This window comes from Sinohyriopsis cumingii, chromosome 6 (genome assembly GCF_028554795.1).
Source record: "Sinohyriopsis cumingii isolate HCF-2022 chromosome 6, ASM2855479v2, whole genome shotgun sequence".
Classification (NCBI taxonomy): Eukaryota; Metazoa; Mollusca; class Bivalvia; order Unionida; family Unionidae; genus Sinohyriopsis; species Sinohyriopsis cumingii.
This window is the reverse complement of record NC_142966.1, coordinates 56051069-56075915: the sequence shown is the minus strand read 5'-3', so window position 1 is coordinate 56075915 and position 24847 is coordinate 56051069. Positions and strand designations below refer to the sequence as shown.

The following is a 24847-nucleotide window of genomic DNA, read 5'->3' as shown; positions in this document are numbered from 1 at the left end:
TTGGTTACATCACAATGGCCTGGTTTGCCGTCCGACACAAAAGCCATGAGACTAAATGCAGTAAGCATTATATTTTCTGTTTAGGCTGCTTTCTAGTGAATACAAGTAATATTCATAAGTGATCGGCAGATCGGGAAAGATTAGATAAAAAAATATAAACTAATTCTGTATGGATGCAATATCAGCTAATTGATTAATTAGTGCAATGAAACATTATAATATGAGCCATTTCATATCCACTAGCAAGCACTGTCTTAGGATAAATCGATATAAGTGTAAACAAACATAGTGAATGAAAACTCTGAAAGTAAACTTTTTATTAACTATACAAAATTAAATTAACAGAATCAATAACAAATTTTATCCTCTCAATCAAACAGGATCAATATTTTCAATATTTAATCACAGAAAAGGATTGGTCCCCATTTAAAAAGCAATGAAATACAAAATTATAAAAAACTTTATCCATTCCATTAAACAGCATTAAAATGTACAATATCTAATCAAAGATTATGAATGTACCGGCATTTCAAAAAGAACTATAAAATATATGAACAAGAAAACATATCTGACAATAATTTTAAGAACTATTTTATTGAAAGTTGAAATGAATTTGTCAGATAGAGGATCGCAAAGGGGTAAGGATTTAATGTTGAATTTATGAAACAAGTTGAATCATGTCCAGTGTGTGCGAGCCTTGGCAATCAAAAGCTGGACATTATTTAACTTGTTTAAAAAATTTAATATTAAATCATTACCCATTTGAGAGTCTTGTATCACAGTTTTTGTTTCAGCAGAAATTATTAAGACAGAATGAACAAATAATTTTGTTCATTCTGACAGACACTGTACATTTCATTTGTTGTGCATAAAAAATAGTCCCAAAAAAGTTGAAATAGTAAAAGTAGATCATACATTTTCGCTAACTATAAATCAAAGAATAGGCATCCATCCAAATAAACAAAACATTTTACAAAAGACAAAATCATTTTTCAACAGAAAATGTCCAATACGTGTGAAGTCTAATTGTTTGATATGGTGTACAGTACTGGTCTGAGTTGGCCTACACAACACAGTGCCAGTGTTTAGCTTGAAATTTCACATCACAACTAAACATTACATTGTTGCAAATATTTTTTGTGGAAAGAAGATTACTGGATGCAGAAATACACATATTTACAGAAATGTATTTGTGACCAGATATTTGCAGTATTTGATTTGGAACATTAGACTGTATATTTTGAGCCGGACTTGCATCACATGTTTGCCATGTAAATATGAATAATGTGGTTGGATAAAGTTCTGTCAGTTGGGGAGACCGGTTTATGTCTACATTCTTCTGTGAACAAAGGTGAGTTTATTTACTTCAGTAAGTTCACATTTAAACCATTCTTGTAAACAGGATGGATTCAATGCTCCAGATATACCGCCCCTCCACCCCACCCCACCCACCGCTATCAACTGTAGTTTTACTTGTTGTTATTGTTCTCGTTTTGGGGTTATGATATGTTATACATGACGTAACAAACCCCTGTGATGGTAAATTTGCCATATTGAAACAGACGAGACCATTTTCTCAAATTCACTTTCATGAGTCCAGTTGATAAATGGTAGGCAAAAGTGTTCACTGAAAACAAAAAACTCCAGAAGGCAGGATTAAAAAGTATCAGCAAAGAGGATACTACATAATAATTTCATGGTCTTATTTGGACCAATCAGAATCTCATAAGTTATATGTTAACGTGTGGTATTATAAAAAATATGAAACTGCATATACTATAAGAAAAGTATACCGACTATATGATAAAATCTATTACTTATTACAGAATTTGACTTGACATTATCAAGATTCAACAAGAAACATCAAAGGATCTGTCACAAGTTTGTTTATTCTGATATGTTCTGTGCTTCTTCAAACAAAAGAATACACAAGTACATTTTTGTCTATATAGGAGTCCCTCATTATAATGAGTGAGCTGGTGCTGATATGAACGTTCATTATAATATGGCTTCTATACATGTCCCTCATTATAATGAATTATCTGGTGTTGATATGAACATTCATTATAATATGGCTTTTATACATGTCCCTCATTATAATGAATTATCTGGTGCTGATATGAATTGTTCATTATAAGGCTTTTATATGTCTCATTATAATGAGTGATCTGGTGCTGATATGAATTGTTCATTATAAGGCTTTTATATATGTCCCTCATTATAATGAATTATCTGGTGTTGATATGAATGTTCATTTTATTATGGCTTTCATATATGTACACCTTGAGGTTCAATGTGGCTGTTGATTATAGTAAGGAATTTGTAACATTCATGGTTTACTGTAATGTGTAAGTGCTGAAATAATTAACAAGGCTGGGACCTGAATTTCATTATCACTATCAAAACATTTCTGAAAAAATTTAACATAAACTGTATCAAACTACTGATAACAACCGCAATGGAAAAGTGACTTTGATATCTTGCTTCCCATTAAAATCACTTGACAAAAAACCTAGCAAAATCCTGAACTGGTGGTATATTCTGACTGTGACACGTTTTTTAATGTAAGACACTTTAAAATGAGGTACTACCATTGCTTTGAAAGTCAAGGGCGTCAACAAATGTTTCCTAAAAGTCTATGCAAATATTTCTGATTAGTATTGATACAGGTAATAGGTCAACATATAACTGGAAATACTGAATGACACACAACAATTATTTTGTGCCAAAGCTGCTGTGAAAGCAAAAATATATAATTAGAGGACTCAGTAAAGAAAATGTGATAAAATATTGCTTTATTCTTTTGACACACAAGAACACAAACATTGCTTTGTTCTATGGATACACAGAGCACACAAACATTACTTTATTCTATGGATACACAGAGCACACAAACATTACTTTATTCTATGAATACATAGAGCACACAAACATTGCTTCATTCTATGGATACATAGAGCATGCAGATAATGTGACAATGCTTTTGGAAAGCAAACTGCTGAACCATGACTGTCCAATCTCTCCTTTACCACTTTATGCAGACATTCTTTTTGTAAATCATTAAATTTCAAGGATATTCATAATGCAAAATAAGTACAAAAGATTCACAAAACAGACTAAGTATACAAAATGTTATCTCATAAGCTAAAAAAGTTCAAGACCCATTTATTTATTCTCATCATGTAAGTTTACTGATAATTACCATGGTAATTATATCTCACTTGGAAGACCATTCAGCTTGTTCAAGTTTGTTTTTCCTCATGCATTAAGCAGGTAAAATGTGTTTAATATCAAATAAGAAATACAAACATTACACAAATGATGTTTATAAGAATGATAAGCCATTCATAAACTGGATGCCAATCATCCAAACCATGTCATCATTCATAATTAAGGAATATTTTCTCAAGTCTAATATAATGCAGTAAAACCTTTCTCAATATTCTCTGACAAAAAGAACACTTGCTCACAACTGAGAGCCATTTATTAATCTGTTTTTAAATTTTACATACAAATTTACTTGTATATAAAAAAAACTGTCTATTTATGATAAAAGGAGACAAAGAGAGTATGATTTTTTGAAGCTTTGTTACCTGAAATTTGTCAAACTTCTGTAAGATAGGATATGGACTTACACAGGAGTGCTATTCCTACCATGTCATTCTTTATACAAAATTGGAATTGCTATTTTAAATGGAGACAAGCTAGAGGTTAAAATATGCATTTATATTCTTAATTATACTACAGTTTTTTATTTAATAAAAGGAGTTGTGGAAGTCAGACAATTAAAAGAAACACTCAACTAACACTCGATTCCTTTGATAAAAATCCCTAAGACTGTCTTGAAAGAAACTTGTAGTCTTCTTTTAGTGAGATTTATATTCTTAATACAACTGGTTCCTATATAGTGTTTTATAATCAAGATAAATTAGTGTCAGTGACCTTGATAATCTGTCTGCTTAAGATAAGAGACTGCTTAATGCAGGTAACCTTTAAGTAAGGGGTTTAATGGCACATCAGTACAATCCTGGCTATACAGTCCCAATTAAAGGCAAAGTTCCAAAAATTCAAAGGCAGATATTGCAAAAATCCTCAGGACTACTAACCCTTGAGAATAAACACTAACATGTGACCCGACAACAAAACATGACCTTGAATGGCCAATGTAAGTGCCAAGAGTTTGATTTTAATTTATACATCATATGATGAATGTTTGGTTCAAACTTAGTTATTATTAAAATGGCAACAAGACATACTGCAACAAAATCTGTATCAGGAAGAAAGACTTGACATGTATAATATAACTAGAACCAGGTCATGAATACTACACTTTAATTTCTATGAATTAAACTGATACATTATCAACACACAAAAGATTATAAGGGTATAAAATAATCATTACTAAAATAAGTAAAATATCCAAAATTAATTACTCAAATCTAGCAATTTACAGTTTTCTAAAGATGGTACACACACAACCATTAACATGACACATTAGATAACAATATTACAAGAAGAATCAGACTGCATATCTATTATAAGAAACATAATAATGAAAAAAAACATACAAAGTATATCAACATATATGTAAAATATTTATCACAGATGACACAGTAATTGTTTGAACAAGAGTCCCTCAAACAGACTGATGCTCTACTGAATCAAAAGAAAATAATCCAAAGCAAGTCCATCTCTTCTGTCCTTTGATTCTTTTTATCTGCTGAGTATTGAAACCATCTCTGATATTGTTTAGAAAAGACATCATACCAAATTAGGTAAAAGAGCTATTTTCTTACATGTCCTAGTTTACATGTTCACAATGTACCTTGAGCGCAGTACTAGTTCTGTCATGGCTTTTGACTCTGAACCTGATATTATGGATAGACCATCACTGAATTTGTCTCAGTGTCAAGGTATACCGACATATTTCGTTAAATCTATTACTGAACATATTTTTGGGGAAAAGACTGAAGTCATTAAAGTGGCATCATTCTGGGTTTTCTTCTTATACATCACAAATTTACTGGGTTTCATAAAAGTCCATTTATACTTGTTTGCCTTATCATGCTCACAAGCCAGTACAGCTGATAAACCTTTGACCTTATAATCAATATCAGAGCACTGACTCTCAATTTGTTTATTGAAAAAAAATCAAATACAAAGTCTGGTCAAAATTCACTGTGTTCATAAGCATAATGAAGTAAAACAAGGAAAAAAGGCCCTCTGACTAAACCCACAGTTCAATTATGTTTGTTTTTCAAATGTTCTTCATGTGTCAGATGACAAGCATCATTTTCATTCAGAACTAGTTACATACTGCAAGAAGTGTTTTCATGAAAACCCACATGAATACCATCATTCATGCAAGAGACAACAAGATTTTTAAGATGGACACTGTGGTGCCATGTTAAAGTTAAGATGAACACCATTTCGATCAGAACCAGCTACATATTTCTATGGTGTTGTAGTGAAACCTCCATGTTGATAAAACCATCTGCTTGGGAGAAGTAGCCACATAAAGGCCATCAAAGCTGCCATTTTGAAAGTTGGATCAGCATCATTTTCATATAGGAACAACCATATATCACAAGAAAGATGTGGCTTCCTTTCATTTTATTTTACATGCCAGTTAAGCTATCAATTAAGGAGAGTTAGCTGTTACAAGATTTTCAAATGTTGGGAGGTAACAAATGGCATCATTTTCATTTCAGACCTATATGCATTGAGAAGTGTTGTACCATAAACCCCATGCTGATACAACCTCCCCTTCAAGAGCAGTAGTAATAAGAGTTTTGAGATCACCACCATTGACTAGGACCAATTTTATATAGGGCCAACAAGATATATAAAGAAATGTTTTAATGAAAACCAGTGTCTATATGACCATCCTTTTAGGAGATACACATATAAAAAAATGTACAAGATGGCTACAATAGTGGTCATATTGGACATTAGATCAGCACCATTTTCCTCTATGGCCAAAAACACACCATAAACCTTTTTGTGAAAACTCTATGTCACTATAGCTATAAATTAAGGGATGTAGCAATATCAATGACAGCCATGGTGGTTATATCAGTTGTCTGATAAGTACCATTTTTATTTAGGATGAACTAGACATAGTAAGAAATCTTGTAGCAAAAAATCCAGTGGCAATATGAGCATCCTTTCTGATAGAGTAATGATAATAAAATTTTCTTACTGTATGTCAGATAGCACTATTTTGGACAAAGCAGACATCGTGAGAATTGTTTCAGTGAAAACCCCATTTGATATTATAGTCCATTCAGGAGGAGTACCAAATAATATTTTAAACATGGTTGCCATAATGACCACACCCAATATTTGAGGGGCACCATTTTCATTTAGGACCAACTAGACCTTGCAGTGAATGTGCATGCAATGTTTCATGGTAGTTTAGAAAGAGTAGTGATAACAAATGTGTGTGATGCTATGATGAGCACTGGACAACAGTCAATGAGACCATTACACACTGGACAACAGACAAGAGACCATTACACACTGGACAACAGTCAAAGAGACTATTACACACTGGACAACAGACAAGAGACCATTACACACTGGACAACAGTCAAAGAGACCATTACATATTGGACAACAGACAAGAGGCCATTACACAATTGACAACAGTCAAAGAGACCATCACACACTGGACAACAGTCAAAGAGACCATTACACACTGGACAACAGACAAGAGACCATTACACACTGGACAACAGTCAAAGAGACTATTACACACTGGACAACAGACAAGAGACCATTACACGCTGGACAACAGTCAAAGAGACCATTACACACTGGACAACAGACAAGAGACCATTACACACTGGACAACAGTCAAAGAGACCATTACACACTGGACAACAGTCAAAGAGACCATTACACACTGGACAACAGTCAAAGAGACCATTACACACTGGACAACAGTCAAAGAGACCATTACACACTGGTCAACTGTCAAAGAGACCATTACACACTGGACAACAGTCAAAGAGACCATTACACACTGGACAACAGACAAGAGACCATTACACACTGGACAACAGACAAGAGACCATTACACACTGGACAACAGACAAGAGGCCATTACACACTGGACAACAGACAAGAGACCATTACACACTGGACAACAGACAAGAGATCATTACACACTGGACAACAGACAAGAAGCCATTACACACTGGACAACAGACAAGAGACCATTACACACTGGACAACAGACAAGAGGCCATTACACACTGGACAATAGGCAAGAGACCATTACACAAGCTCTTCTGATATGACAAGAGTTTAACATTACCTCAGTTTACCAGCAAATCCAACCTTTAGTGAGGTAAATATTATTCACTGAAACTTTAACATTAAAAAAAATTCAATTTATATAAAAAGGAATACATGAAATGGTAATGAATTTGAAATATTTTGTACAAATACATTTCAGATAATTACACTCAGACAGCTATCAAGGATTTTTCTTAACAGGTTGAGAGACAATCAGTGGGATTTTAAAAATAAGTTTTCCCATTTAATTAACATCATGTATTATATATAATTTTTATAATGACCTGGCTAATATTTCTGAACAATCCACAATGCAGACAAAATAAGGAGACACTATAAAATAACAAAAAATATTTAAATATTTAATTTCATTACAAATACCATATATACTTGAGTCAAACTGCAAACAACACACTCTATTCTGCCATCACACAATGTGCCAGCAGACCAGGGTCTATGTTGTTTGCTTTACTACTAACAAATTGCACAGACCCATGTCTGTGAATACATTAAACAATGGTAGATCTGCAGAGGTTAAGCTAGACTTGATTTTTAGGGTGAAGTGACTTCTTCTTTTGGACAGAACAGCGAGAAATGAGAGTGAAACAGGGAGCAGTGGGAGCAAAGCAAGACACTATATATATATATATATATATATATATATATATATATATATATATATACACACACATATACATATATATACATACATACATGTTGTTTTCATTCTCTTATTTGAATATTTGAATTATGCCATCTATTTCCCAGAATGCATATTTGCATATAGCACTGGTCTTAAGCATTACTTTATTTTCAAGTAGAAAATTTTCTGATTTCTGTATATTATAAACACATTTGTTGCATGTTTAAAAACTATCATATTCATATTCAGTGTATTTTGGCAACATGACTTGAAAAGAGAACAACAGAAGCTATACACTGTAATGAATTTGAACTGATTAACTAGATTACAGTATTGTAATTGTATGTTAGTATAAATGCGTAATCAACTACCCTTAATCAAGAATATGTCCTTTTACTTTCTAAAAGTTATATGAATGGCAGTTTAAAAACCCTGTGCCATGTACATGAGAGCAAATGCACACGTCTTTCAGATGATACTATTCATCCTAATTTCTTTCTTGCCGATAAAACTTTATGGTAACTTTTCATAGATGACACAATGATATCAATAGAATAAACCCTTTTTATTCCAACCATATTGACACAGATAACATGCAAGTGCATGTATCTTTAGACAGAGGGGTTTTCTTACCGTAACCACTGAGGTTACAAAAGTCCATTGATAGCAATGCAAATATAAGGTTTTGTTATTTGTCTACGTACTTGGTGGAAGGTTATGTATTGATTAAAAAGTATTTGATTTGCTTTTTGTCTGATTTTCTTAGGTTTTAGTTGTTGTTTTTTTCCGTCATATTTTCACAAAAATGAGTAAACTCAGAATTCAACCTCGACTTTACAGCATCTCTCAAATTCCAAAACATAGCATTGTCCTGTATGTTTCTGATCTACATAATAGTATTTAAAGCTAAATCTTTAATAACGTAATTTAAGACTCTGTTTTCTATGAACTGTATAATTTCCTGAATATATTTGCCAAGAGGTTTATGAAAAGAGACAGTCTAATAAAGCGGTACCTCCCAGACATGGCATTGTCTGCCATTATTTTCCAATGACAGTATCACTTACAGTTCCAAACTGACTTTTATGAAGAATATAATGTACAAACAGAAGTTAAAATATTCACAAAACCAATTTTATTCTTAAAACACAAATTGCTATTTACATAAGTTTAAGTTTCGAAACACAAGTTTATATGTTTTTATCATCAAAGGATAAGCTCACTTGTGGAAATCGGACAGTAATAGTTGCTAACTTACTCGGGGAAAGGGTTAATGGTCAATCAGCTATCAAAATACATGCCTATGAATGTGCAAGAGTTTGTCAGCATAAATGATATCAACACCAACTATTTATGGCTTGAAGCCTACATTTCGATTTGATAAAAACTTTACCCTGGAACTAACTTAAACGAAGCGAGGGAGCATCTCAAAAAGGTTGGTCTTTCAATGTTCCTCTACAAAAAATTACAGGGCGAAGTCATTTTCACTTTCCTAGCAGAAGAAGGTGAAGTTTACATTTTTTAAGCAACTTAGTCGCCCACTTCACCTTGTAGCGTGACCCCTGATCTGGATCTGTGCAGTCTGTTGTTGTTGCTTTTGGGTTTAACGCCATTTCTCAGCAAAATAGGTTATACATGGCAGCCAGTATAACTGGTGAAGGAAGAACATGGGAAAAATCCTGGTGAAAACCACCAACCCATGGGAACTACTTGCAAGCTTTCTCACATAGCCACACTGGCCAAGCTTGAGACTCCAACTCATGCAGATAGAGGTGAGATGGCAGTGATCAGTAGAGGTTAGTGCTTTTTCAACTCAGCCAGCTGGGTCTCCCTCTGTTTGCAGTTGTACTCAACTACAAGCAAGTACATACAGTACACACCTTATGACTTCTTGTTATGATTGTGATCATTTATCCTTCAGGATATCTGGAGTTTCATTTTAAAGTTTGTTTTCTCTGGCTATGTTCAACACGATACTTGATTCATGTAACACATGATGCAAATACCAACTTGCTAAACTGAATTGGATCTCCTCAAGAAATCATAAACAAAATTCATGATAATAAAGTATAGTTGTAAATGAGCAGGAACTTGCATGACACCCTGCTTCTGTGGCATGAATCAGTGTCTTAAAAACAATCTTCAATAACCCTCAGAACTAGGTCATGGTGATTCATTTTTGGTAAATAATATACCTTTATTCCAAGCTGCACACATGGTGCATGTTTGGTGGTGAGTGGTGAAAAATGGACCAGATTTTGCAGCAAAGTTCAATAAATATTAAAAAGTAGGTCACAGTGATCCAGTTTTGTTATACAACATACCTGAATTCAAATTGCATCCATGCAATTTAAGTAAATCTTGGAAAGTAGACCATAGCAAACCACATTTGGTACATAACACATTAAACACAAGATGCACTCTCAGAGTAGGTTTGGTGGCAGACGGTGAACAATACAAACCCAGACATGACATATATTAATTCTGAAATGATCCTTGTAAAGTAGATCAATGCAAGCCAGTATTGGTGCACTCAAGTTCATCTTGAGATGCATCCATAGTACAAGTTTAATGTCTGTGTGTCACACAATAGTTACAGCCTGAACTGGGAGGAAACAAAATGCAAAGTTGGAGCTACAGACAACATCAATCCTATATATTACCCTATTCTCTAAGTACCAGATACACTTGCTTTTAAGTCAACTCCAACTGCTAACAACACATACCCTGTTTTGCTGGCATGTAAGGGTTTATATTATTTGTTTTACTGATTACTTCTAGCAAACTGTATATCGAATGTGGTTGCAAAAATAAATTAATCCTCCTTAATTTCTCTACAATCTTATTAAATGCTTTTAATTTCAATTATCACTTTTAAACTTTAAACTTGTCAAATTATAGTTTTACAGTCAGACATAAAAGAATCGTTACCAAGAACATTTGTGTCTTCCAAGAGACATGTTTCAAAACAACCAAAAGTAAGCTCATGATGACTGTTATGTTAGCACAAATGTCAAATGATGCAAGGGACATAACTCATTTTATTTGTGACACAAATGAAAATTACCCAGACCAAAGCAGAAGACCTATGTTTTTGATCCAGAAAATACCCAAGTGATAAGAGGTAGATTGTTTTCCCCAATTTGCGGAAAAAAAAAAAAAAAAACAGCACAACAAAATAGCATGCAACCAAAAATCCATTTCCTAAATATACCAAAGATTCTTGCTTATAAGTCAAACTGAAAACAACAAAGATCATGATACTTTTTCACTGTACTGGTATTTTGCTATTTAAGGAATGTATCAAAATTCATGAGTAATTTTGTTAAGAATTTAATCATATTAACAGCATGTTTTCATTTTTTAAGACACAATAATTAATAGAGTGGCTAGTAAATTGTAGGTTTCAGTGTCAACTCTTCTTACATTGATCAACAAGCTGTCTGATGTCAGCTCATTGTCTTTTCACAAGGTGTCAGTTATAGTGTAAGCTTAATAGTTTTCAATTACAACTTATGCAATAATTATGATACACCACATTGCAAATTCATCAACAATAAGGTACTAACCATTTAATTGGGGGGTGGGGGGTGGAAGTTATTTTCTTTTCTTGAATCTCAAGATAATTCCTTTCTTTCACAGACATAATGAATGTAATATATTGTTATCTGGCTGTAAATCAGAGCAAGATATTTTCTCCATCTACTGATATATAGAAATTTAAAAACCAGAATGTGTCAGGCATCTGCCCCATCACATCAAATTGTTGGTAATATCCTCTAAACTGAAATATTTGTTCGCTCCTTAATTTTTACTTCTTTAATTACCATAATATCATAATTTTCTTTTCTTCAGTAAAGTGAAACACCTCAACTCCGATAGCAAAAAAACAAAATGTGGGTTCTAAACTGCCATTAGCAAATACTGTTACAGGTTTATCAGTGAGGCAAAATGTCCCATGGTTACACAAGGTAGAAATAATATTTGAAATGCACTTACACAGATTATGGTCAACAATAGGCTAATTCAAAGTATTTTCACCTTAAAGAAAGGACAGATTTTAATTGCCAACTTTTAATAACTAAATGCTTATTGATAAGCCAATTAAGAAAAAATGTACTTATTTTCTAATATTCTGTAGAACATATTTTTTCTTTAAAATTTAATAACCAGGCTTCAATAAACCTGCAGCTTTAATTCTGATGATATGTTGCCATAGCAGACTGACAAAACAGTCTTCAAAAAGTCTGGTTCATTCAAATAATTTTCAAAGACAAATCGTTAAATATCTGTGTTTAAGTAGTCATGACTGTCATTTGTCTTCACTCAATTGTAGAATGACCAGCTAAGTGAACTATATTTACAGGATGAAATGTAGCCTGATTAGAAAGTCTGAATCTGTGCCAAAACCTGTATTGTAGAAGCTAGGGGAAACATTTAATATCTACTTGTACATCCACTTTTATTTAAAAATACATTTACATTTGCTATACCATCAGTAAACTGAAAATTAAAGTTCTTCCCACAGGTACTTGGTTTTAAGGGTTTCACTGTGTGTATGTATATATATATAGTGAGAGAGAAAGTGACAGACAGACGGACAGAGAAGATTAATGCCAGTCATCAAATGTATATGTATCTTATACTTTAGAAAACATTAATATTTTTTTAAAACTTCCCTTTATATATTTATCTTCTTTTATTCAATTGGAGGACAAAGGAATGTAAAAATATCATCATTCCTTATGACAACATTAACAAATACAAATTTCTGGTAAAGTATGTAAACATTTTTTTTAAAGGATGATCAGGTGATTATTCTGCTTTTATGAAAAATCATGAACATTTTTCATGTTACCCATTCTTTTCAAAAACATATATACAATACCATAAGATCTTTAAAACAATTTCTTTTTTCTTCTTAAGATGGTCTTCAAAGGCTTATATGACTAATATTTTAATTATTGTATATTCAAGTGCCTTTTTGGCTGCAATGAACTCTGAATTGTCTCCCTTGTCCATTATGCTGACAGCATCATGTTTTTACGTTCTAAACAATACTTGGAGAGTAAATGGTTGAGACAGAAGTAACTCTGTAGACTATTTACTCAACTGATTTGGTTAGTTTGAAGCATACATGTTTCATCATTTTACTCACTTTCATGTTATAGGAATATTTTAAGTTTAATAACATGCATATAATTCTATATCTCTCGTTCTTGTCTGTACGCACAAAAAATACAGCTATATACTGGTATATAATGAATGCAACTTATACCAGTATGTAATGAATATATGCTGGAAAATTAGGAATGTTATTTTCAAGACCATCTTTGTGTGACACTGTGATTGCTTACTACAATAAAGCAACTTTTGAAAAGTAGTATTACATGTTTATATTTAACTTATCAGTTACATTTTAATTGTAATATATTGGATTCACTGACTTTCTAGTCTTAAAGCAGCCCAAACAGTTGATAAATAGGCCCCTCCCTAAATTAATGCTGGCCAATGAAACTCTCTGCCCTTTTCAAGTCCAACTCAATTTGATGAGCTTGCAGACTAATCGCAAAAGTTAGGTTGTCAAAGATTGTGTTGAAGCATGTTGCTGTATCAGAATAAATAGGTGACAACTTTTCAGTTCAAAGTTATTTCCCTTGTCAACATTCTCTCTCCATTCATTCATGTACAATTACATGCCCTATCAACAAATTACACTGTGCATAGGTATTTACAAAATTAATGATAATAAAACTTCCTAAAAATCTACCTGTTATATAATTTCCCAAACTCTTATGTCACTCTTTACTGTTTTATCTGTCCATTCTATTTTCCATTGATCAATTCAAACCCTTCATATTTCCTCATCTGCATGCCTACATGTACTACCAGATAAATCTTTTTCAATAATGATCCTTACTGTCAAAAGTTCTTAATATTCTCAAGTATATAAAAAGAAAGTAAATGTACAATTTATTTGTAAAATAACTTTTATAAAATTTCAAGACAACATCCTGTTTTATTCTAGCTTATATTTTAACTCTTGCAGTGACATTATTTTGTCATATTTTAGACAACCCAAATATTCCATGGGAAAATTCAATTTTACAATCCACTTTGTTTAGCCTGTCAGGAATATCATAAAAATAATTCTACATTTTATAAGTCCATTTTGTAATATCTTGAAAAACAAAAATGTAAACTAATTTTTTTAAAGCATCATTACCTTACCATGATGCTCATTTTCATGCTATCGATGCAAAATTGGAGACTCCACACAACAGTGTATATGGTAACATCTAAAATTTAAATACAGGTAAATTCTTAGGATCACTAGTATGTCACTACTAACACCTTTGGTAAGTGACAACATACTCAGGGTAAGACTGATATCTCTCATAAATCAGGAACTCTCGAAAGATCCATATTCCATCACCAACAACACTGTCATATCGGTTCTCATGTCCACACTTGTCACTTTCACAGCCTGATTGCATACATGGAGCCTTTTTCAGCTTCGTAGCTTTGTTATATACGCCAATTTCACCCATGCTCACCCTGCACAGAAACATATGTTTTTCCTTTGTGTCCCTTTGCTGTCTTGGATCTGAAATATGAGGCATTCAAAACATCATCCAAATGTCTGGCACATTTTTCAAAAAAAACTATACTGAGATATGAACAGAACTAAGAACCTCAAACAGACCTCATTGGTAAATTTGTCAAAATGTCTGTGTAAGTTTGACCAATTTTCAATTAGGTGCAATGAAATATCATTACTGCCATTGTTAACTTGGAAAACTTGTATTTTGCACTTGAAAACTTTATTAAGTTGTGATCTGATGCAGTGAAGGCACCATTATGTTCAGCTAAACATTTGTAAAGTGCACTTAGACCTTATAAGCTTCAGTTTAGTTTTAAATATTCCAAGTTCCAAACCCCACTGAGATCTGTGACTATGATAAATATCTCAAACTGATGTAATCTTTGTTCTTTTTTTTTTAGATTTCACATGGCAGCAACAAATATACCATCCACTGTGTGCAAATATTCAATCAAGACAACCTGTCCATGAAACTTTTTCCTTTCCAGCTTTTTTTGAAAGCAATGTTGAAAGTCTGTATTTTTAGTGTATACAATTTACATTGGGATTAAAGTTTGTTTCTGATTTCAGAGTGGAGGGATTTTACTGCAAAAAGCTATGATATTAAAGAAGAAAAATATTTGGAATATCCCTCCCCCATCTGATCTTGTGGGGATACTGGAATAGTATGGAGTACGAGTACGAGTCTGGTTTTGAGTGCTCTCTCTCTCTCTCTCTCTCTCTCTCTCTCTCTCTCTATATATATATATATATATATATATATATATATATATATATATATATATATATATATATATATATATATACGTACATACAGTAGAACTTTGTTTATCCAGCACCGGATTAACAGTTAGTCTCTTTTAACCGTCAGGGCATTGTACGTAAAATATTAAAAACAGGTACATGTACATATGTAGATATTATCATTTTTTGATGACCCGGTCTATTGTATAATACTTTTAATGTACATAGCCTTTTATCTGTCTATTCTCATATCCATCATGGTTGCATTCCCACACCCTGACAGATAATGAAAGTTCTACTGTATTGGTTAGAAAATTAGAATTCATCCACTATTAAGAATCAAACCAAAGTCATTACAGGTTGTGGCACACATTACCTGGCATGCACGCACCAACCGTAAGACCCTGATCAAGTGCTTATTTCCAATAAAGAACTGAACCTAGATGTAGGTACATGTATTTTGTGCACAGCAAATACACTCACATGGCTTCAGAAGGTTTCATCTAGCCACCAGATAGACTTGAAAAAGCCATCAGTGTATATTACAGGAAGATGAATGATAATATGATACCAAAGATAGCATTGAAAAAGCCATCAGTGTATATTACAGGAAGATGAATGATAATATGATACCAAAGATAGCATTGAAAAAGCCATCAGTGTATATTACAGGAAGATGAATGATTATATGATACCAAAGATAGCATTGAAAAAGCCATCAGTGTATATTACAGGAAGATGAATGATTATATGATACCAAAGATAGCATTGAAAAAGCCATCAGTGTATATTACAGGAAGATGAATGATAATATGATACCAAAGGACATTCTTGTTTAGTGAAAACCCCTTCTATAGGACCATCTGATCAGGAAAGGTAACTATAATATTTTCAATATGGCTATTACATATAGCAGATCTGCTCAGCACCATTTTTATTTAGAACTAATGACATATCATTTTCATTTAGAACTAATGATATACCATTTTCATTTAGAACTTAACTGACATATCATTTTCATTTAGAACTAATGACATATCATTTTCATTTAGAACTAATGACATACCATTTTCATTTAGAACTTAAATGACATATCATTTTCATTTAGAACTAATGACATATCATTTTCATTTAGAACTAATGACATATCATAAGAAGTCTTTATGTGATAGCTCCATATTCATATGTATGTCAAGTCTGAAGAAGCAGCAATAACATGGGTATAAAATTGGAGCTCTGATAAGCACCATTTTCATCCAGGACCAACTAGATATGATTAGATGTCTTATTGAATATCTCAGCTGCAAACTTTTAAATTAGATTTAACTAGATAAGACCAAAAAATATTTTAGGGAAAAGCTCATGTTGATAGTCATCAATATACACCGCTCCCTCGATAACTTTTGCCCTGATAACTCGCGAAACTGCTTATAACATGGGGTCAAGCATGGATCCCACTTATTTTAAACCAGAAAACACCCCGAAAATTGATCCCTATTTGTTGAACTTGAAGAAAATTGCAATCAAAATCGGTATCGCTCATTTTATCATCAAAAAATGGTAGATAGAACCTGGAAATTTTAATCAGCACTATGAAATATCAAATTTAAAAATAGGTCATACAATTGTTTTTACATTTTCTTTCCAAATGACATTCCTAGTACACCACAATTAACGATATGTAAGGAAATTTTGATCAATGATAATGTAACTTACGCCGAGTGGAGGCAATACTTTAATAAATCAATACAAAATTAAATATAACAAAATTATCAATTGAAATTTGTGTTCTAGTTCTATCTTTTAGTTCCTTTTAAGTGTAATCGTCATAAATGCAATGTGTCATCTTGTAATTATATGTAAAATGCATCAATCTACCGTAACAGCTATGTTCGCAAGTGTTTCTCTGAGAACCTAATTAAGTGCCAACTGAGTTTTGATAACTGACTTGCAGAAGTATTTGTTGTATTGTTGCACTGAATTAAAAGCTGGCCTCCTTGTATTATCACATTAAGTATGTCTTCTGAATCAAAAAAAGAGGTGGAATTAAAAAAAAAGGTTAAAAGGCACGAAAACCCTACAAACTTAAAATCTAGTGGCCCTGGTCATATGTCGGGTGAACTCAATTCATTTGATTAATCGAACACTTATAAATGTTATTGTGTATGTAACATAAACTACCTTAAATTAACCGACTCTTTCATAACTGTAATCAAGGATAACAAGGCAGCCAAGCAAAATGAATACTTTGCAAAATAAACAGCTTGATTTCACAGATACGGACCACTGTGGGCAAGCGAGTTTCAGAGAATTCTTGAACTGGCACTTATATATCCTCAAGGATGATAAGAAGTTTTATTATTACTTCCAATGAAATCACAACATCGATGTTGTACTAACTGAACAATATAAAAATTGAGTTTTGACATAAATGATTGTGTCACGAAATAAATGTCGTGTGTTTTTCTAAACAAAGGAATCTTGTTTAGTGGTGTATCAACAGTTAGTCTAGTTCCCTGCTATGGGGACTCCCGATTTGGCAGGATACTATTAAACACCACTACAGGAACCAGACTCATAAAGAAAACAAAAAGCAGTGATGTAATACACAGATGTTTTTGAATACACGTGATGGTTGTTTACACCAGTTGGAACGAGCTTTCATATGTTGGACATTTTGAAAATAAATATTATTTAAACAGAATAAGAAACAACTTCATTAGAAAAAGCGCATTATTAGAAATTATTATCAATGTGATTGTAAAATGAGGATTCAGTCATTAAACAGCACAGTTGTCTAACGCCGCTCTCTCCCGGTTTCTCTATGTCAAAGCAATTATTTTTAAATTTTTGGAGGTCACTTGGTAACTTGTGCCTTGCTTATAGTGTAGTCTATGTTTGTGGACCCTGTTGTGCATGAGTTATCAAGGGAGAGGTGTAGTATGAATAGCAATAACAAGATTTTCAAGATACTGCCTTCGTGGCCATACTGGATTTCAGAACAGCACTGATTAGACACCATAATAGGTCTTACAGTGAAAACCCTGTGTCGATATGATCATCTGCCCAGAAGGAGTACTTAACAATAAGATTTTCAAGATGACACTATGGTGGCCACATTGGATACACAGGAGTTCAAATCCTTGCTTACAATTTACCCATCAGTCATTCATGTGCTATAAGAAAAATACAAGGACACTTCTCACTCTTCTTTCATAACATATTTTATAATCAACATTGATGTTTCAAGCTACACTTTGTTTAGTATAATTAATTTGGTACCAATGTTTATCTCAGGCATTCGACATTGTATGCCTTGATGAAGTCTTCTGATGAAAATCCAATGTTGATATGAGTAGTAATAACATTTTTAAGATGGCCACCATGGTGGCCATATTGGATGTCTGTGTATCACCATTTTCATCTAAAACCAACTAGACCATACAATGAAACTGTGGATAAATGTTTAAAGGAATCCTCCAAGTGATTTAGGTTGATTAGAGATAATACACTTGAAAAAATAATGTCAGATGGAAAAAAAAGTAGACAAAAGACTTTCCAAAAACAAACAGATTTCACTATACTTCTATCAAGGTATGAATTACCAGTGTATTGGTCAGCTTTGGTAGAACTCTCCGCAAAGTAGACACCTTGTCCAAACATAGCCTTATCACTGGCCATTCTGAAGTCTAGTCCTTGCTTGACGATAGCTTCAACATTTTCTGGCTTGGTACCATGAAACAGGTAAAACTCATTGATTTCTGGGTACAATTCCTTTTGTAGCATACTGGCGATCCCAATGGATGTTTGCACCTGTCCAGATTTGGCATTTGGGTGTTTCTCTAGAGGTTCAAACAGTCCTTTGACTCCAGCTTTGTGGAAGAGGGTCTGCTGGTATTGTGCATATTTTTCATATAGGTCAAGATTTTCCAGTCTTTGTACCTTTGTAACTTTAAGAGAGTTGTAATTAATAGCATCTAGACCGGCTGCATCTCGACCATGACCAATCTTTTTTGCATCCCATGTCTTCTGAATAACGTTCTCTACAACTTTGAAGGTGGCTGTGTCCACAGTAACCAGTTTATATGCTGGCTTGTCACCCTGTTTGATTCGCCAAGCTTTGACTGTCTTGCCTGATTTGAATTTTGTCCAATTGGTCGGAGTTGAGATCTCCTCTGTGTATTTCATCATGCAAAATTCCTGGGTGTTTCTGGCTGCTGGGGCAGCAGCAGGGATGGACACCTTATCTTCATGTGCTTTTGCCACCAACTCAAATGTCTGCATACAATACAAAGAAAAAAATATGAAATTTTTAAAGAAAAATTTGAAATTTGTTAATGTGCAATACTGCCTTATGGTGATAGTAATAACCTTTGCTGTTTTTAACTATTTTTTATGAACTTATTATTAAATATTCCATGAAATTCCAGTTAAGGCAGGGTGAGCCACAGTTGTGCTGTGGATAGCATGCCAAACTTGCAACTGAAAGGTACAGGTTTGAATCCTACCATTGGAACAGACTGTGTCAGATACTATGGTGTGTCCCTGGACAAGGCACCTTACTCCAATTGCTGTGTAACCTTGTGTTACTGTGTCATAAATCACCAAAACAAAACAAAACCAGTCAAACAACAAAAGAGATAAAGTACTCCTTAATTATAGTGCTATCCATGGGAGCCACAGAATATATTTACATTATAGTGAGACTGCCTTGTAATGAAGATGAAATACAAGATAAAAATAATATTATTATAATGTACATGTAATGTACAGAAATGGGCTCCATGACCATACCAAGTGTATAACAAAAATGGGGTTAAAATGAAGGACCTCACAGTGGAGTAGTGATGTATATCCATCTGACACTTAGCAACGTCACTCAATAAAGAATCAGTAATGCAAAGTTTTGTGATAAACACCAGCTTAAAGTCATATTCAACAAATTTATTAAACTCGCTGAATAATGTTATGACAAGTGTATTGTTCTATGGTATATTATATTATTTACTTTCTTGTACAGTTTATATCTAACAAACAATCAGACATGATCTTCTATTTATTACACTCGGGTTCTTCCTCCACCATTAATACTGGCCGCCATGCATAGCCTATTGTGTGCTTTAAACCCTACAACAACAACAACAACTATTTATTACACTTAAAAACAGAATGATTAGAAGAAAAAATAATAGAAACATTCCTTTTTGTGTTCTCTTGAAAGATTTTATTTTAAGTTATCCTTAGGTGACCCTAAAATAAAATGATACATGAACAATGTATGAGATGCTACTGTTATTAATGTTATATCTGCATCTTTACTGAGAACTCGTCTATCCTCTAACCCCACACAAAAATTACAAATAATCACATTGTAGGGAGTTACATCTTTTCTTACCAACTGTTTGTATACCCAGAATCTATATATTTGTCATGTCACATTGTAGTGAGTTACTTCTTGCTTACCAATTGTTTGTCTCTGTCTCATTGTAGTGACTTTATTTATTGCTTACCACTTGTTTATTTGTCTCTGTCACATTGTAGTGAGTTACTCATTACTTACAAATTGTTTGTCTTTGTCACACTGTAGTGAGTTACTTCTTGCTTACTAATTGTTTATTTGTCTGTCACATTGTAGTCACTTCTTGCTTACCAATTGTTTTTTGTCTGTCATATTGTAGTGAGTTACTTCTTGCTTACCATTTTATAATTTATACAGTGGTAGTAATCGACAACAATTACCATGTCCTAGTTAGAGACAGCTAAACTAATACAGTAGTAGCAATTAACAACAATTACCATGTCATAGTTAGTAGTAAGGGACAGCTTTACTAATACAGTGCAAGCTTACGATTGGCAAATATGTAAATAAAAACACTGACTTTCAGACATATATACATCTATTTCGTGTTCTTTGCTCTGATTTAAAATTCATTTAATTTCTACTTTAAATCAGATGACCATGGGAAACAATGGATAAGCAGACACCATGTAGATTCCAGAACATGCAAGGGGAGTTACTCTGATATATCATGATAATATTGAGGGAAAAAAACAATTTACAATGGCATATAATTGTTGTAATGTTGGGAAACTATATGCATATTTTGCACAAGGTATACATGAACTTGGAAAAAATAGATGCTACTTCCATGGCACTCATTCTGCCACCTGTACTGTCCAAAACAATCTTATCCATTCAAGAAATACATCTGTGACCACATGTGACAGGGAAAGTATCACCAGGATTGTCATTGAGCATGAAAGTACATATCGACCTCTGACTGTTTAAACAACAATTACCATTTCATAGTTATGGAAAACTATACTAATACTGTGGTAGTAATGGACAATGACCATGTCGTAGTGTTACAACTCAACGGGCACAAACCAAGTAAATGACAAAAAATGCAAAACCAAAATGTTTTGTAAAACGTAACAAACAATTTAATTATCAAGCTTATACATGAAAATGTGAGAGGAACTTACAATATTATGAAGTGAATTGAAACTAATCCTTATAAAGGTCTATGAAAGTCCTAAATGAATGAAAAGTTATGTATAAATTTCAAAACTGAAAATGTAATGGTCCTCTAAGAACCGTGATATCAAGATGGCCTTGTCCAGAATTCCTTTAAATAATTGAAAATGGTTCCAGAATAGTATTATAGTCCAAATGATGAGCACTTTCTGTTCCCACTGAACAGTCGAAAATGTTTTTCCTCTCAAAGAATATCTAAGTACAACATAAAAGAATTACAACATGAATACAGGAAACAAGAATGACTCCAAATTCAGAATGAAACTGATTGCTTAAATCTCTCCTTTAATACCCTGTCTGTAACTGAATTTCGCATTAAACCTGAGGTGAATCATTAAATTACTCATTTTGCATCAAATTGGCCTATCCGTGTAACCTAGCCCAACCAATGGGAAGTTACATAATTATTCTAGAAATGTCCAAACCCCAACCACCACTGAGAAATTAAGACATAGGTGCCAGTAAGTCTTATTATTAAGATCATTATTAATGATTATCAATATATATGTAAGCATCTATTTATAGATCCTATGAAACTACTGTGCTTTTAAGACACTCAGGTCATGTATGCAAAATTTAACCAAAGATATTCTGTACGATTTACAGCCATGAATAAAAATAATAAAATTTAGATATAATCATGTACCAGGAGTTACAAAAATATAGAAATATATAACGATAGTTAGAGAGAGCTTAATACTAATACAATGGTAGTAATGAAATGACAATTACCAAGTCATAAATATAGAGATCGATACTAATACAGTAGTAGTAAATGACAACAGTATCCATGTCACAGTTAAAGACAGCTATACTAATATAGTGGTAGTAATGAACTACAATTACCATGTCAGAGTATGTGAGGACTATACTATTACAGTGGTAGTAAACAACAGCAATTTACATGGTATAGTCCAAGATGGCTATACTAATATAGTGGTAATAATGGACTACAATTACCATGTCATAGGAGTTAGGGACAGTTATATTAAATCAGTGATAGTAATGGACTACAATTACCATGTCATAGGAGTTAGGGACAGTTATACTAAACCAGTGATAGTAATGGACTACAATTAGCATGTCATAGGAGTTTGGGACAGCTATACTAAATCAGTGATAGTAATGGACTACAATTACCATGTAATAGAGAAAGATATACTAATAATATGTCCCCCCCCCTTATAATGTCACCTCTTCTGCACTGAAAAACTGGCCTTATACATGCAGTAACCTCTCTTGAAGGGACAAAATGCTAACGATATATTATTTTGGTCTCCACAGACAAGGTTTAACAGTGCTAGAAAACATTTCTTTCCAATATTTAACACTTGTTCAGAAATAGGGCACATTAATTTTTAGCACTTGTTGAGTATTTACTCAAGATGCACACATTCTTCCAATTCTTGATTATGTGTTTAATAATATAGATATCAAAACTGTAATCATTAATTGATCACTAATCCACCCACCAGTCAATCAAACAAACAAATCACAAATCTCAATGGACAACCATTTAATTCACTGGAAAGGTGTGAACTATTATGTCACAACTGCACTTGAAGCTTGCTCCAGCTCTTGGGCCAAGTGGTTCAATTTTTAGGTGATAGTCACTGTATAACATATCTGAAAAATTCCGATGTAAAATAATCCTAACATTAACATTTCTTTTCAAATTTTCACCAGTTACCTTTCCATTTCCCCACTGGGTGCCTACCCATATGCTGGATGTTTTCCATATTAAGCTGATGGATACAGTCATACTCACATTCACGGGTAGGTGATTTATGGCGTGACAGTAACATGATTGGATATGTATTCTTGGAGAAGCATTATTTATCCAAACATTAAAAATCTCAATTAAATACTTTTGTTCCCAAATCACATTATGATTAGAAGAATTAGTAATAGGGGTATGGAATGTGTGGTGAGCATCAAATCTTTACCATGGTTACCCTTCAAGGTTGGCTGGATTCCATATATAAATGATAATGGTTACCCTTCAAGGGAGATAATCTGGCTAGAGTCATGATGGATGCCATAACAAGAAGCTAATACAACTAATGGTAAGTCACACCTAATTTCAATACACAGGTAATGAAAAATAAATTACATTTTCTTACCAAGATAAAAACCAAGCAATTCCAGTGAAAGCCCATGCCCATAAGGAGTTTGCATTCTTCTTAACTTGGTCTGGTTGTCAACCAGCCATTGAACCCACCAGGTCGTCATCTGATTTGCAGCAAATGAACTCCCCAGGCCAGTTCACATCTGTGATTCTTTATCTCAGATACAGAAGTTCAAGATTGACTGCGCATACCAGTCAAGGGCTTCAATGATATCTCAATCAAAAAGTTGCATTCAAAATGCATTCAACAAGGTTCCCATGCTTTTCTAAAGATAAATTTCCAGGTAATTTCCAGAGTTTTTCCAGGATGAAATTAATTTTTTCAAGGTTCACATATGACCATTACTGAATGGAATTAAAGTATATTTTAGATTACAAAACATGCATTTTATACATCTAAACATGTTTCTCTTTCAAGACTATCCAAAACATCTAAGTCCGAAAAGATGATCATGTACAAAACCACAAAATGTATCACACGAAACAAGTTTGATTATATTCCTATAAATCGGCATGTAAAGTCATTTAAATGTACAGAATAAAAATTCTAATTTTATTTTGCCGACTTGTTGCTAAGTGGGAACAACATAATGAACATAAATTAGTTTTGTTTCCTTTCAAACCTTTAATACTAAAGAATTGTATAGCAATATATATATGCATCTTATAGAAAGTAAACACTTCCTATTAAAGTATAAAAAAACAATAAACACAAATAATTAGAATCTTGTCTTGTAACAAAAAGAGTTGACCCTGAATTTATCTGTGCCAATAAAATCCCAAACAAGATTTTTCAAGCAACCTAATCTCCTTAAGATGATCTGGTTAAAAATCATCATTTAAATAAATTTTTCGAAAGGATTGATTTAACTTTTGACAAAAGACCTT

At 33.1% G+C, this 24847-nt stretch overlaps 1 protein-coding gene across 3 annotated transcripts in view; it reads right to left on the bottom strand.

Moving 5' to 3' along the window:
- Nucleotides 1-302: 302 nt before the first annotated feature.
- Nucleotides 303-24847, bottom strand: part of LOC149796978 (protein mono-ADP-ribosyltransferase PARP15-like) — a 76567-nt gene continuing 52022 nt past the window's right edge. For all 3 annotated transcript variants that reach the window (XM_089961665.1, XM_089961664.1, XM_089961666.1), the window contains 2 exons: nucleotides 18899-19571; nucleotides 303-14552 (listed from right to left, as the gene is read on the bottom strand). In XM_089961665.1, the coding sequence (XP_089817791.1) occupies nucleotides 14293-14552; nucleotides 18899-19571 (933 nt within the window). In that variant the 3' untranslated portion in view covers nucleotides 303-14292. The remainder of the gene's footprint in view (nucleotides 14553-18898; nucleotides 19572-24847) is intronic.